Source organism: Artemia franciscana, chromosome 6 (assembly GCF_032884065.1).
Source record: "Artemia franciscana chromosome 6, ASM3288406v1, whole genome shotgun sequence".
Classification (NCBI taxonomy): Eukaryota; Metazoa; Arthropoda; class Branchiopoda; order Anostraca; family Artemiidae; genus Artemia; species Artemia franciscana.
Genome location: NC_088868.1, coordinates 9,717,734 through 9,733,438, shown reverse-complemented (window position 1 = coordinate 9,733,438; position 15,705 = coordinate 9,717,734). Strand labels below are relative to the sequence as shown.

Below are 15,705 nucleotides of genomic sequence, written 5' to 3'. Positions count from 1 at the left end.
AACCTCTAATTTTTTGGTTATTTAAAAAGGCAACTAGAACCTTTAATTTTTTACGAATGTTTTTATTAGTAAAATTATATACGTAACTTACGAATTAACTTACGTAACAAACTTCTATATTCGTATGTTTTCAATACATATAGGAGGGGTTCACCCTCTCGTAAATACTTCACCCTTTACACTAAAGCTTAAAATTTGTCCCAATTCCTTAAGAATGACCCCTGAATCACAAAGGCCGTAGAATAAATAGTTGACATTAATAAAATTACTTTAGCGAAAAGAACAGTGTATTAGGAGGAGGTGAACCCCTTATATACGTAATAATTTCTGTTCGTTTTAAGTTTTAATGATGCTCCTTGCTTTCAGTTGAAAAAACTTTTCCATATTTATTTTTTCAATGTTCTTTGAAAAATGCTGAGAAATCCTGCACCCCCTTCATGGAAATTTTCTTCCCCTTGACAAATTCCTCCATAACCTCCTCCCCCAATCAAAACAATCCCCCAGAAAAGGTCTGTACAGTTTCCAATAACCATTACTATATGTAAGAACTGGTCACAGTTTGCAACTTGTAGACCCTCCCACGGGGACTCTGGGGGAGTAAGTCGTCCCCAAAGACATAGTTATTGGGTTTTTCGACTATGCTGAATAAAATGGTTATCTCAGAATTTTGATCAACTGACCTCAGGAAAAAAATGAGCGTGGAAAGGGGCCTAGGTGCCCTCCAAGTTTTTTGGTCACTTAAAAAGAACACTAGAACTTTTAATTTCCGTTAGATTGAGCCCTCTCACGACATTCTAGGATCACTGGGTCAATACGATCACCACTGGAAAAAAAAATAAACATGCATTCGTGTGGCAAAAATTGCAAAATTCCACATTTTTGTAGGTAGGAGCTTGAAACTTCGACTTTAGAGTTCTCTTATGCGCTGAATTTAATGGTGTAATTTTCGTTAAGATTCTATGACTTTTAAGGGGTGCTTCCCCCTATTTTCTAAAATGAGGCAAATTTTCTCAGGCTCGTAACTTTTGACGAGTAAGTCTAAACTTAATGAAACTTATATATTTAAAATCAACATTAAAATGCAATTCTTTTGATGTAATTATTGTTATAGAAATTCCATTTTTAGAGTTTCAATTACTATTGGGCTGGGTCGCTCTTTACAGCAGTTCGTTACCACGAACTGTTTGATTCTACGAACCTCTGACGTCATTTACGTCTTGTGAAACTCTATGGATAGGCATTCTAGCTTGTCGGAAATGCAATCTTGGATTGCTCTAACGCGCTCTATATTGTTTCTTTTGCATTATGAATGCCATGCAAATATGGAAAAATAATAAAAATAAATTTTGAAAAGAAATGTTTCGAGAAAAAAAACTTTATATCTATCACTCACATAGTTTTCAAACTAGATTAGTTTAATTGAGTGTCGTTCAGAGAAATAAAAGAATATTGATGAAAAAATGTTAGTTATAAACTCGCAGTTTATAGTTTATGAACTATTGGATGGTGTTTAATAGAAATTACATAAAAAAAAACTAGTTTTTTTAACTGAAAGTGAGGAGCGACATTAAAACTTAAAACGAACAGAAATTACTCCGTATATGAAATGTGTTGTCCCCTCCGCAATCCCTCGCTCTTTACGCTAAAGCTTTTAATTGTTTTAAAAAGCAGAATTGTGGCAAAGAGTCAAACTTTAGCGTAAAGAGCGAGGGATTGCGGAGGGGACAACCCATTTCATATACGGAGTAATTTCTGTTCGTTTTAAGTTTTAATGTCGCTCCTTACTTTCAGTTAAAAAAACTAGTTTTTTATGTAATTTCTGAACGTTTTTGAATTAATGCATGTTTGATTTTGGCTCTCCATACATAAATTATTAAAATGAAATTTGCATATTAATTCCTTTTTGGCTAAATGGCTTTCTCTTAGTTTTGATCATACGATTTTGAGAAATAAGGGATGGGGAAGGAGGCCTAGTTGCCATGCAATTTTTTTCGGTTACATAAAAAGGCAACTATAAATTTTAATTTTTAACGAATTTTTTTATTAGTAAAAAATATACATAACTTAAGAATTAACTTACGTAACAAACTTTTATATTCTTTAATTTTTATTATGTATATGAGGGGGTTTGTACCCTCGTTAATACCTCGTTCTTTACACTAAATCGTAAGTTTTGTCCCAATTCTTTAAGAATGACCCCTGAATCAGAAAGGCTGTAGAATAAATAGTTGAAATTACTAAAAATACTATAGCATAAAGAGCGAGGTATTTATCTCCTTCTAAATACCTCACTCTTTATGCTAAAGTATTTTTAGAACCCCTCATATGCGTAATAATCTCTGTTAGTTTTAGGTTTCAATGCTACTCTTTACTTTCAATTGAAAAAAAAATTTTCCATGTTTATTTTTTCATTGTTTTTTTTTTATAGTAATTTTAGAAAATTCTGCGCCCTTTTCATTGAATTTCTGTTCCCTCATGACATATTTCTCCAAGGAAAAATCCTCTCACATAGCCCCCTCCCCTCAAACCCACCCCCAAGACCAAAAAAAATCCCCTGAAAACGACTGTACACTTGCCAATAACCATTATTATATGTAAACACTGGTCGAAGTTTGTAACTTGCAGCCCCTCCCCCAGGGACTGTGGGGGAGTAAGGCATTCCCAAAGACTAGTTATTATGGTTTTTGACTATGCGTAACAAAATGGCTATCTCAAAATTTTGATCTGTTGACTTTGGAGAAAAAATGAGCGTGGGAGGGGGCGTAGGTGCCCTCCAATTTTTTTGGTCACTTAAAAAGGGCACTAGAACTTTTCATTTCCGTAAGAATGAGCCCTCTTGCGACATTCTAGGACCACTTGGTCGATACGATGTCCTCTGGAAAAAAAAAATAAAAAAAATAAACACGCACCCGTGATTTGTCTTCTGGCAAAAAATACGAAATTCCACATTTTTGTAGATAGGAGCTTTTGTAGATAGGATATTTTGCTATAGGGTTCTCTGATGCGCCGAATGCGATGGTGAGATTTTCGTTAAGATTCTGTGACTTTTAGGGGATGTTTTCCCCTATTTTCTAAAATAAGGCAACTTTTGGTGACAAAGACTAAATTTAATGAAACTTATATATTTAAAATCAGCATGAAAATCTGATTCTTTTGATGTATATTTTAGCATCAAAATTCCGTTTTTTAGAGTTTCGTTTACTATTGAGCCGGGTCGCTCCTTACTACAGTTCGTTACAACGAACTGTTTGATCATTCAATCCATTTGGGGCTCGAATTGAGAAGATTAGGAGTAAAATTATGAACAAAGAACCTGCTCATAGCTGCGTTTTCGTAGAAAAATGGCCGCTCTTATGTTTCCCGTTATGTTTAATCTGGTTCTTAGTGCAATTTAATTCGCTCTTATTAAATGAGGCAAATTAAAATGGTTACGTATGTATATATATATATATATATATATATATATATATATATATATATATATATATATATATATATATATATATATATATATATATATAAAATTCAAATTTGGGCACTCTGGAACAGGGGAATTCAGAAATACTTCTTGTACTTAACAGGCCTTATAAAAAATTAGACGTAATAGAAAAGCACAGCTTATTCGCAGGGAACCTGCATAAAAAAGTACATTTTTTCGCGCTTAGAAAAGCCCCCTCCCCCGACAGCGCCTTAACTCTGACTATGTGTATCATCACCTAAGATCGTGCTGGAAAAAAAAAATAACAATACCTATTATAAAAAAAAACATTCTCTTACACTTATCAAGAATACTTGAGTTACATCTGTTTTCAAGTATATCCCCGAGGACTCAATTAAGAGTGCCCCCTAAAATCAAAGTACTCACTGTCTCTAACAAACAGTCCCTTCAATAAATAGTTCCTAGGAAAGTCTCACAAATAGGATAGACCATTAAAGTGTCCAAACTTGTCCGGAAAATCGAAATATGTTTACCTGCATAGGGCCTGAGGCAATGAAGAAATGATTGGTCCATAGCCTTGAGAGTTGTCATATAATTCAAATAATGGCGCCGCAACTAGTTTGTAGTTCTTCGGGACGGCAAACAAGGCTGAAAAATATTATTTGTCTTTAGTATTGGTAAATCCTGGATATTAAGAATGTCTAGAGAAAAAGAATATTGATAGAAGACAGAAATAGTCAGTTTAGGTCATTAACAATTAGAAAACCGAATACATTCAGTGGCGGTTCCAGCCCCTCTTGTACCTTGGCAAATTCTTGATTAGTTTCCCCCACATGCCCCCCGAAAATTTTCAGACCAACTTTTACCAAAATGGTCCTTTATTGACAAAATTTTACAAACTGCGTCCTCTACTTCAAGAAGACAAAAAAAGTCAGTTTAGGTCTCCACAAATTAGAAAAACCCTCAAATATTAAGAATTAACAACACTGGAGCTAACATAAGATCTGAGGCAAGCAAGGAATTATTGGGTCATAGCCTTGAGAGTTATCATACAACTAAAACAAAGGAAATAGTAGTGAATCGAGAAGCTACACAGGATCTAACGTCGGGTCCTGGGCATGGAAGAAGCTATTGGGCCAAAGCACAAAGAGTTGTCATATATTTAGCTATGAGACTAGAGAGGTTGTTTAGCTATGAGACTAGAGAGACATGAGACTAGAGAGACATGAGACTAGAGAGACATGAGACTAGAGAGATTTGATTGTTGAGTACCAAGACACCACACGTGCAGCTTTTGGAATTAGGTATTTAGCTCCAGCTATTTGGAATGATATCTCAGCTGGCATTAGGGAGGCGGAACATATTGGGCCATTTAAAGTAAAAAAAAAAAAATATTTATTGGGAGTGGGGAGATTTTTTTTTTGTTAGCCTTTATTTATGTAAAGTCTGGTGTTAAGGGGTTATTTGATTGAGTGTTTTTGTCCTTCTTTAATTTTTTTTTATTATTAAATTAGGTTGACAATCAGAGGATTGCAGCCGTCCAACATCAGGCTGTTTGAGCCTTCCCCCGGGCGGTTGTGTGTATTTATAGTTTTTGTAATTTAGTAGTTAATAAAGAGAGAGTTCATTCATTCAAATATAATTGAAACAATGTGACTACAATCGACTGTAATGTTTCTGAGCTTTAAAATTCGGACGACATTCAGTCTTCGGTAAAGCAAAGTTGAAAAAATACATGGCTTTAACATTGGAGGATATTCGGTCTATTTGGAGAAAAGAGCAAAAACAAGATAGAAGACAAAAGGATATTAAATTCTGAAACTATTTTTCGAATGTACAGTGGTTATTTTTCTATAATAAAAATACACTGAGTGGCCTATTACTTTTTATACAAACGTAAGCGTAAATGCTCTTTTTTCATACCTGTTACGTGTTTTACCCAAGTTTCCTCAATCAATGACCTACATTGGTTGTACAGACACAATCTGTACACCATAATGTTTGCAAAGTTCTCTTAATCTCAGGAGAGCCACTTTAAGACGGAGAGTCGTTTTGAGAAACTGAAATAATGGCACCCAAAGAAGAGCAGTGACCGATGGTGACCAAATTCATTATCCGTTCTTCTCCGTATCCAAATCCATCCCCTCCCCCTCATCCCTCATAACAACAAAAAGACACTTTTTCATTTTTAGAAAGAACTTTAAGTAAAATCAATACGTCCGAACTTAGGTCATTAAAAATGTGAACTTGTGGAAAAATTTCCAACAAAATTAGGGGAATTTTCCATATATCTGAATACTAGGAGGCTTATACACTCCTTGAAATATCTTGCACAAATTCAGGACCATGAAGCTTATTTTCGAATAAAATAGACTCTTAGGATTTATTAGTGAATAAATAATACGGACTTCGTGTTTTCCATGATATAAGTCATATTTCCTTATTCCAAGGTAACCAAAAAAATGATCCCTCCCCCAACAAGAAAAAACACGGCGGTACTTGGTCCATTATTCAGAACATACTCAAGAAGTGAAGTTAGATTAATTATTCTTACTTCATAATATGCAGAAAAATTATATTTATCACATTTTGCACGCACCCTCGCTATACTTCACCCCTTCCCCCATAATATGAAAATATACAGTCCAAATTATATATTTTCAATGCATTTTCCCACCTGCAACTTGTTTTTCCAGTTTTTCTTTCGTCACGGTGGATTCAATATAAAGCTACTCAGGTTAAAGAAACTGAGACGCATTGTTCAATTCAATTTATTTTCGGGCAGCATTTTATTTCGGGCAGCGGACAACAGTGTTTCCACTTCTACCGATTTATTGGTAGATCTACCAATTTTCGGACTTTTCTACCGAATAAATTTCAAGCCTACCGAAATACCGATTTTCTACCGATTTTTGGCGATTTTTCGCGATTTTTTTTTTCTTTTTAATTGGACATAATAGTTGTGACTGCGAACAGCACCATTCAGCGAAATCCTGGAGCCACAACTTAGACCTCGTTCCTTCATTCCATTAAATAAAAAAAACAAGTTTTTTTAAATGAAAGTAAGGAGCGACATTAAAGCTTAAACGAACAGAAATTACTCCGTATATGAAAGGGGCTTTTCCTCCTCGACACCCCGCTCCTTACGCTAAAGTTTTTTATTGTTTTAAAAAGTAGAGTTGCGAGAAAGAATCAAACTTTAGCGCAAGGAGCGGGGTGTCGAGGAGGAAAAGCCCCTTTCATATACGGAGTAATTTCTGTTCGTTTTAAGTTTTAATGTTGCTCCTTACTTTCATTTAAAAAAACTTGTTTTTTTTTATTTAATTTCTGAAAGTTTTTGAATTAATGCATGTCTGATTTTGGCTCTCCGTACATAAATTACTAAAATGAAATTTGCATATTAATTCTTTTTTTGGCTAAATGGCTTTCTCTTAGTTTTGATCAGACGATTTTGAGAAATAAGGGGTGGGGAAGGAGGTCTAGTTGCCCTCCAATTTTTCGGTTACTCAAAAAGGCAACTAGATCTTTTAATTTTTAACGAACGTTTTTATTAGTAAAAAAAAACGTAACTTAAGAATTAACTTACGTAACAAACGAACATAACTTACGTAACTTACGTTACGTTTTATCCCAATTCTTTAAGAATGACCCCTGAATCAGAAAGGCCGTAGAATAAATAGTTGAAATTATTTAAAAATTATTTAGCATAAAGAGCGAAGTATTTATCTCCTCCTAAATACCTCGCTCTTTATGCTAAAGTATTTTTAGAACCCTTCATATGTGTAATAATCTCTGTTCGTTTTAAGTTTTAATGCTTCTCCTTACTTTCAAGTGAAAAAAACTTTTTCATGTTTATATTTTCATTGTTTTTTTTTATAGTAATGCTAGAAAGTCCTGCGCCCTTTTCATTGAATTTCTCTTCCGCCATGAAATAATCCTCCAAAGAAAGATCCTCCCATATAGCCCCCTCCCCTGAACCCCACAACCAAACCAAAAAAAATCCCCCTAATAACGTCGGTACACTTCCCAGTAGCCATTACTGTATGTAAACATTGGTCAAAGTTTGCAACTTGCAGCCCCTTCCCCGGGGACTGTGGGGGGTAAGTCATCCCCAAAGACATAGTTATTATGGTTTTCGACTATGCGGAACAAAATGGCTATCTCAAAATTTTGATCCGTTAACTTTGGGACAAAAAATGAGCGTGGGAGGGGGCCTAGGTGCCCTCCAATTTGTTTGGTCACTTAAAAAGGGCACTAGAACTTTTCATTTCCGTTAGAATGAGCCCTCTTGCAACACTCTAGGACCACTTGGTCGATACGATGACCCCTGGGAAAAAAAAAAACAAAACAAAAAAACAAATAAACACGCACCCGTGATTTGTCTTCTGGCAAAAAATACGAAATTCCACATTTTTGTAGATTAGACCTTGGAATTTTTTCTATAGGGTTCTCTGATACGCTGAATGCGATGGTGTAATTTTCGTTAAGATCCTATGACTTTTAGGGGGTGTTACCCCCTATTTTCCAAAATAAGGCAAATTTTCTCAGGCTCTTAACTTTTGATGACAAAGACTAAATTTGATGAAATTTATATATTTAAAATCAGCATAAAAATCCGATTCTTTTGATATATCTTTTAGTATCGAAATTCCGTTTTTTAGAGTTTCGTTTACTATTGAGCCGGGTCGCTCCTTACTACAGTTCGTTACCACGAACTGTTTGATTATGTGGCTTTTGCTCTTCAAATAAAACATCATGAATGGGAAACAACACTGTCTTTCCTCATTTCACTTAAAAATGGCGGAGTTTATCGATTTTTTTTCTTTTTCAACCATCTCAAATCAAATGAAAAGGGAGTAGTTAATTAAGTAACTAATTATATTAATTATTTATCAATTATTAAAATGTTTATAGTGAGTTACATGGCTTAGACTCGCTATTTCAGAGCTTGTAGAGCGTGACCCAAAGCTGGACCATAATGAAGTGATGAAGGTATACCTCACAGTAAGAGAATTTTATAAGGGAGCAGTTCCATAGATCAAAACCAGGCTCGTATTGGATGATGATTTGAATGAGATGTCCTGTCTTATAGAGCCTTCAAATGCTGTTAAGGTCAATTCTTCTAGTCTTGCACCACTTCTAGTTAAGTATTTCCCTCCTACATGTCTTAGAGCTGCCATTGACTCGGAATGGCGTGAACAAAGCTCTGTTGATGTTCTGAAGGATCTGTGTCAGTCGCCAGTAAAATATTGGAGATTCATTTTGTCCATTGTTACCCCAAGTGGCCGACCAAGGTTCGCAAATCTAAGGCACGTTATTTACTTTTTCTTATCATTGCCTTTCTCCAATGATATTGCAGGACATCTTTTCAGTACTTTGAAAGAAGTGAAGACTGATAAACAAAATAGATTGTCGACGCTGACCTTATCTGCCATCTTGCGTCCAAAATGCGGGACGAAGAGGTTGATTATGCATTTTTCATTGCTGATAGCTGATCATGAACTAGAGAAACAGCTAAAGGAAGTACGAACATCTGCGACAGTCGAAGATTGTGTATGAGTGATCAAATTTAGTCTATAATAGCAAAAGTTTCTGTTTTGTGTTGCATTAGATATTTGAAACTTCCAATGTTCCTGAATTGTGGTTTGAAGACCAAAGTGTGCTTTATTGATTTATTGTGATGAAAAGTACTTAATTCAGTAGATTAGAATTAAATCAACGTATTCTACTGATGCGATCCTAGGCTTGATTCCTTCGTTTGCAGATGCGTATCACTTGCTCTAACCATTTTAACCAAATATTTGATTTGTTGTTTGAAGTCCAATTTTAAGTGCTTTACTATGATGAGCAGTACTTGATTAAGTAAAATAGGATTCCATCAATACTAATTGAGTATATTGAAAGTGCGTTTCTTAATCCCTGTTCTCATACGCATCTAGCTCAGCATGTGTGTTTACGCGCGTGTCAGGCAATATATTCGTGTCTAAGCAAATCTTGTTCCCACGTAGGCATAAAAACCAAATGCCAATTTAATTAATACATGAAAATAGTTCTTTCCTTATGTGAGCATTCGGATTCACAGGTGCTGCAGATTTGCAGCATCTACTGCAAATGCCACGTTTGCAATATTTTAGAATCGCCGCTAGCTCAAGAGTATACCATATTGGTATACCATCGATTTACAAGAACCACTGCCAATGCTGCATTTGCAACGACTGCAATATTTCGCAACCGTCGTTATTACCACGAGATCAAACAACACCTCATTACTCTTTTGCAGTTTCAAAGAAAACATTGCTTTAAATCGTCGTATGATCAATCGAAAGTCGATAGACCGTTGTAGAATGGTCGAATTCTAAACTGGTCTAGGACTTCAGCAGAAAATTGCGCTTTTTTGCGAACCTAACATGTACATAGAGGGTTTGGGAATGTCTAGAAATTCCCTACCGATTTTTCTACCGATAGCGTGATGCCATCTACCGGTTTTCACCCGAAGTTTAGGTACGCCACACCGAATTCCAAAGCCTGCGAAGTGGAAACACTGGCGGACAAGCCGAATACTCGTTTAGTCGTCAAAACATAAATATATATACAATCTATAGTACACTTCTGAAATAATTTAAAATAATTCTAATCATTCCCTTTAAATCAGTAAACAATAACTGACTAGTCAAAATATAAAAAAATATAACTAACGAACTAAAGCAGCGGACAAGCCGAATATTCGTTTTAGTCGTCAAAACACAAATACATGTACAATCCATAGTCAACACTTATGAGATAATTTAAAATAAATCCAATCGTCCACTTAAAATCAGTAGACAATAACTGACTAGTCAAAATATAATATAACTAACGAACTAAAGCTATGGCTATTCTTGCTTACTAGCATTAACATTAAAAACTTTATAAATGAGCAAACAAAGCATTTCAAATATATGTTTCGAGAGACATTGATTGACTGTATACGTGGCACAAATTCTGCCACTGCTCTTGCTGGTCTTTTTCGATGTGGTTTGAAATCAGGGGGCAATACGGATCAATGGGATGTGCTGTTCAACACCGCTGTACCAAAAGCAAGCGACAGTTTTTGTCGACGGCTAGCAAGGGAATCCAGGCCAAACTGTTCAAGGAGGGCACAGTATGGGACTTTGGGCGCTTTTGAAATTACCAACAAAGCCCGAAATTGAACCCTCTCAATTGTGTCCGACTTGGGACAGGATTCATATAATTTGGGCTATATATTTGCACATAGAGGGGAGGGGAATAACTATAGCTGGGCTGCCTACAAAATGTGTTAACTATGATTATTCTGCATATTATGAAGCAAGAATCATTAAGCTAACTTCACTTCTACAGTGTGTTCTGAATAATGGACGTTTACTATTAAAAAAAAAAAAAAATCACAACTGCAAGTAAGAAGCGACATCAAAACGAAAAGAAATTATTCCATATATGAAAGGGGTTGTCCCCTCCTCAGCGCCTCGCTCTTTACGCTAAAGGTTGACTCTTTCTCTTAATTCTACTTTTTAGACAATAAAAAACTTTAGCGTAAAGAGCGAGGCATTGAGGAAAGGACAACCCCTTTCATATACGGGATAATTTCTGTTCGTTTTAAGTTATAATGTCGCTCCTTACTTGCAGTCATAAAAACTTGTTTTTGTTTAATTTAATTTTTGAACGTTTTTGAGTTAATGCATGTTTTGATTTTGGCTCACCGCACATGAATAATTAAAACGAAATTTGCATATTAATTACTTTTTTTGCTAAATGGCTTTCTCATTGTATTGATTGGACGGTTTTGATAAAAAATAATGGAGTGGGGGAGGAGGCCTGGTTGCCCTCCAATTTTTAGTTACTTAAAAAGCGCAACTAGATTTTGTCTTTACTATGTGTGAGATTTTTTCTTCGCTATACCATTACTATATGTGTAAACAATGGTCTAAGTTTGTAACTTGCAGCCCCTCCGCAGGTACTGTTTGGGATTAAGTCGTCCCCAAAGAAATAGTTAATAAGTTTTTGACTACGCTGGCTATCTCAAAATTTTGATCCGGTGACTTTGGGGAAAAAGTCACCAATATTAAGTCATCAGCAAAGTCATCAGCACGGCTTAGGAGTATTACCAACATTATTGATTATTGGGTGCAAGCCCCCCTCCTCCACCCTAAGTAGAGGACCAATAGCATACAAAAAAGTAAAGTTTTGTGATATTCAAAGAAAATACTTAGAAATATTTTCTTTTGAAAATATTTGTGGTAGTTTCAGCTTCTCTTGAAAAGAATTCTGCAGGCACTCGACTATTGAGCATTATAAAGAATATTATATTATTTACTGTGCTTATAACATCTAATCCTCAACACTCCTTAGATATTTCTATGGCTTCTAAGCTGACTTTAGCAAAAAATAAAAAGAAAATCAATTTTTTATTATCACAAGTCTTTCTAAGAAAAATTCTTTCCTACGCAACAGTTAGCTGAACTCTAGCCAACAGCTAAATTTTCCAGAAAAGGGTGAATCGTCTAAATGTTGACATAAAGATACCGTGGAAAGCAAGACATGACAAGAATGAATTCTGTACAGAAAAGAAGAAGAACATAAATGTGGTTCTATCAGAGCAAATAACTAAAACATAAATCCAATAAATACATATTACAAGTGCCTACACTTGGAGACTTCAGAAGTTAAATCCCTCTCACTAAAAATAGATAAAACTCTTCTTGGTGACATATACATTTTCAATTATTATCAGAAGCAAACATTTTACTTTATTTCCTATCATTAATTTTAGTGTTTTATTTTGATTCGTGTGTTGAGGAAGCAATTGAGCGTTGAGGGTTAAGTTAGTGGTAGCAGGGTACATGGTGTTAATGTTGTGTTTTGTTCTTTTAAACCTCTTCTGAGGTAAATGTTAATTATTACTATTTTTATGGACTTCTTTGGTTATCCCTCCTCTCCATCATGCTCTCGCACGGAGAGGATCTGTTTATGTTAAGTTTTTTTTATTAATAATTTATATTAAAATAAACAACTACTTACTTAATTACATTATTTCGATAATTTAACTAAATAATTTCAACTGCTAAAAGATAAAAAAAAAGTATTGTGATGATAGACTTCTTCCTCTAGACGGGTTTCCAATATCAGAGATTTTGAAGCATAATATAATGCATAGGAAACAAAATAGGAAGCATAGAAAACAAAATAGGAATAAAAGCTTCCTATTCTAATTAAAAGGCCCTGTGTTTCAGCAGCCGTTCTTGAAATTTGTGACAAACAATCAAAGCTTAGCGTAAAGAGCAAGGTATTGAGAAGAGGACAACCTTTCATATACGGAATAATTTCTGTTCCTTTTGAGTTTTAATGTTGCTCCTTACTTTCAGTTAAAAAACATTTTTTTTATTTAATTTCTGTTCATTTTTCAAATAATGCAGGTAAATCTGGCTCAGCTTCCATGAAAGATACCAGCCCCCCTTCCCTCACAAGCAACTCATCCGTGAAAATTCTGTCCAAAGTAGACTAAATCCCCCCCCCCCGTCAATTTCCTTCCAGACACATCCATCCTCGCTGAAAATTCCCTCCCCGTAAAATTTCTTGCGGAAAATTCAGCATGAAAACTTATCCTTAGCATACTTTCACTTGAAAAAGACTTTAATCTCTAGTCAGTTTCTCGATCACTCTGGAAATGCTCCCTTCCATTAAATATTTTTTCGGAAATCAAAACAGCCTCAGGCTAATCCCATAAAACATCTCCACATGCGAAATTGAGTTGGCAAAGATATTGCAAGAGAATTAACAAGAATTTCGTATAGGAATTCTGTCAAATCCCCCCCCCCCCCTAGTGTAAATTTTCCCTGGGATTTCCACTCCCCCCGGAAATTTCCATCCCCAAGAAAAGTTCTCCTAATGAAAATCCAGCCCAAGTACAAAATCCCCTATCAATAATTTATGTATCCTTAAATGTCCTAATAACAAATACTATACGTAAACAATGGGCAAATCTCATAGCTTACAGACCTCTCCCCACAAACTGTGGTGGAGGGGTCCATTTTAACCCTTATGACATAGTTACTTGATCTTTCAACTATACTGAAAGAATAGCTATCTCAAAATTTTGATCAGATAGCTTTGAGCTGTGTGAGAAAAGGCTAAACTCTTGATATTCGTAAGTGCCCATTCGATCTCAATTCAATTCGGTGGGGATTAGCGATTATGATTTTGTGTACCTTGCTCCATATTTAGGTTTCGGCTCCATATTTTGCTTCATGTCCACGGAGCCTTTGCATCTAGTTTCAATTTTCTAATTCTGTCGAATTGCCAAAAAATATCTATTCCACTTTTATAGATTTTAACCATGCTCTATTTCTATTAACAAAGGACTTTTTGGGTACTTGTGTATTAAACGAGAAACACTTGAGAATTTGGATCGCGAAGATCAGATAAGACAATAACCACTTAGTTTGCAATACGTAGTGTCTCATCATGGATGTTCAAATTAAGATTTAGGGTTTGCCAAGGGCCGAAGAACAGGCAACTATATTTTTCCAGGATATGGGGTTGTTGCCCAAAACAAAACACAGCGTCAATGGACACAACAAGACTTTATACTTCTACGAGAAGCAACATGAATGGAAGTGTAAAACTAGGCCATATTTGGAAGAAACTCATTTCTCAGAGCTTTTATTTAAAATCCCGAATAAATCTGTTGACATTGGTGGGAATTAGAGGGGGAAACCGAAAATCTTGGAAAAGGCTCAGAGTGGAGAGATCAAGATGAAACTTGGTGGGAAGAATAAGCACAAGTCCTAGTTACGTGATTGACATAACCAGACTGAATCCGCTCTCTTTGGGGGAGATTGGAGGGGTTGTTAATTCTTAAAAATTAGAAACACTGAGGTATTTTTAACTTAAGAACGGGTGACCGTTCGTGAGGTATTTTTAAATCTGATATTTAGAAGGAACTCATGTCTTAGAGCTCTTATTTTAAATCCCGACCAGATCTGGTGATATTAGGGGGGGGGGGAAGCTGGAGGGGGAAACCAGAAATCTTGAAAAACGCTTAGAGTGGAGAGATCGGCATGAAACTTGGTGGGTGGAATAAGCAAATGTCGTAGATACATGATTGACATAACCGGAACTTTGGGGGATTCGCTTTGGGGGAGTTAGGAGGGTCCAGCGCTTTGGCGAGTTCAGTGCTTCTGGACATGCTAGGACGATGGAAATTGATAGGCGTGTCAGGGATCTGGACAAATTGACTTGATAAAGTCGTTTTCCCCGATTCGATCATCTGGAGGGTTGAAGGGAGAGAAGAAATTAGAAAAAATGAGGTATTTTTAACCTACGAGAGTGTGATTGGATCTTAATGAATTTTGATATTTAGAAGGACCTCCTGTCGCAGAGCTCTTATTTTAGATTAAATAAATAAAACTAGTTTTTTTTACTGCAAGTAAGGAGCGACATTAAGACTTAAAACGAACAGAAATTATTCCGTATGTAAAATGGGTTGACTCTTCCCCAACGCCTCGCTCTTTACGCTAAAGTTTTTCTATCGTTTTAAAATGTAGAGTTGTGAGAAACAGTCAATTTTTAGCATAAAGAGCCGGGCGTTGAGGAGGGGTCAACCAATTTTATATACGGAATAATTTCTGTTCGTTTTAAGTTTTAATGTCACTCCGTACTTGCAGATAAAAAAACTAGTTTTTTCTATTTAATTTCTGAATGTTTTTGATTTAATGCATGTTTTGATTTTGGCTCACCGCACATGTAAAATTAAAACGAAATTTGTATATTATTATTTTTTTTTGCTAAATGGCTTTCTCATAATTTTGATTGGACAATTTTGAGAAAAAAGGAGCGTGGGAGTAGGCCTAGTTAGCCTCCAATTTTTTGGTTACTTAAAAAGGCAACTAGAACTTTTAATTTTACGTATGTTTTTATTAGTAAAAATATACATAACTTACGAATTGACTTACGTAACAAACTTCTAAATTCGCATGTTTTTATTACGTATATGAGGGGGTTCGTCCCCTCGTCAATACCTCGCTCTTTACTCTAAAGCTTAGATTTTGTCCTAATTCCTTAAGAATGACCCCAGAATCACAAAGGCCGTAAAATAAGTAGTTGAAAATAATATATAATTACTTTAGCATAAAGAGCGGGGTATTGGGAGGAGGTGAACCCTCATATGCGTAATAAAATCTGTTCTTTTTAAGTTTTAATGCTGCTCCTTACTTTCAGTTGAAGAAACTTTTTCATGTTTATTTTTTCGT

General features: G+C 35.4%; 1 protein-coding gene across 2 annotated transcripts in view; it reads right to left on the bottom strand.

The window, feature by feature from the left end:
• Positions 1-15,705, bottom strand: part of LOC136028015 (cleavage and polyadenylation specificity factor subunit 5-like) — a 184,880-nt gene that overhangs the window by 63,853 nt on the left and 105,322 nt on the right. For both annotated transcript variants that reach the window (XM_065705568.1, XM_065705567.1), the window contains exon 5: positions 3,973-4,087. In XM_065705568.1, coding sequence (XP_065561640.1) covers positions 3,973-4,087 — 115 coding nt within the window. The remainder of the gene's footprint in view (positions 1-3,972; positions 4,088-15,705) is intronic.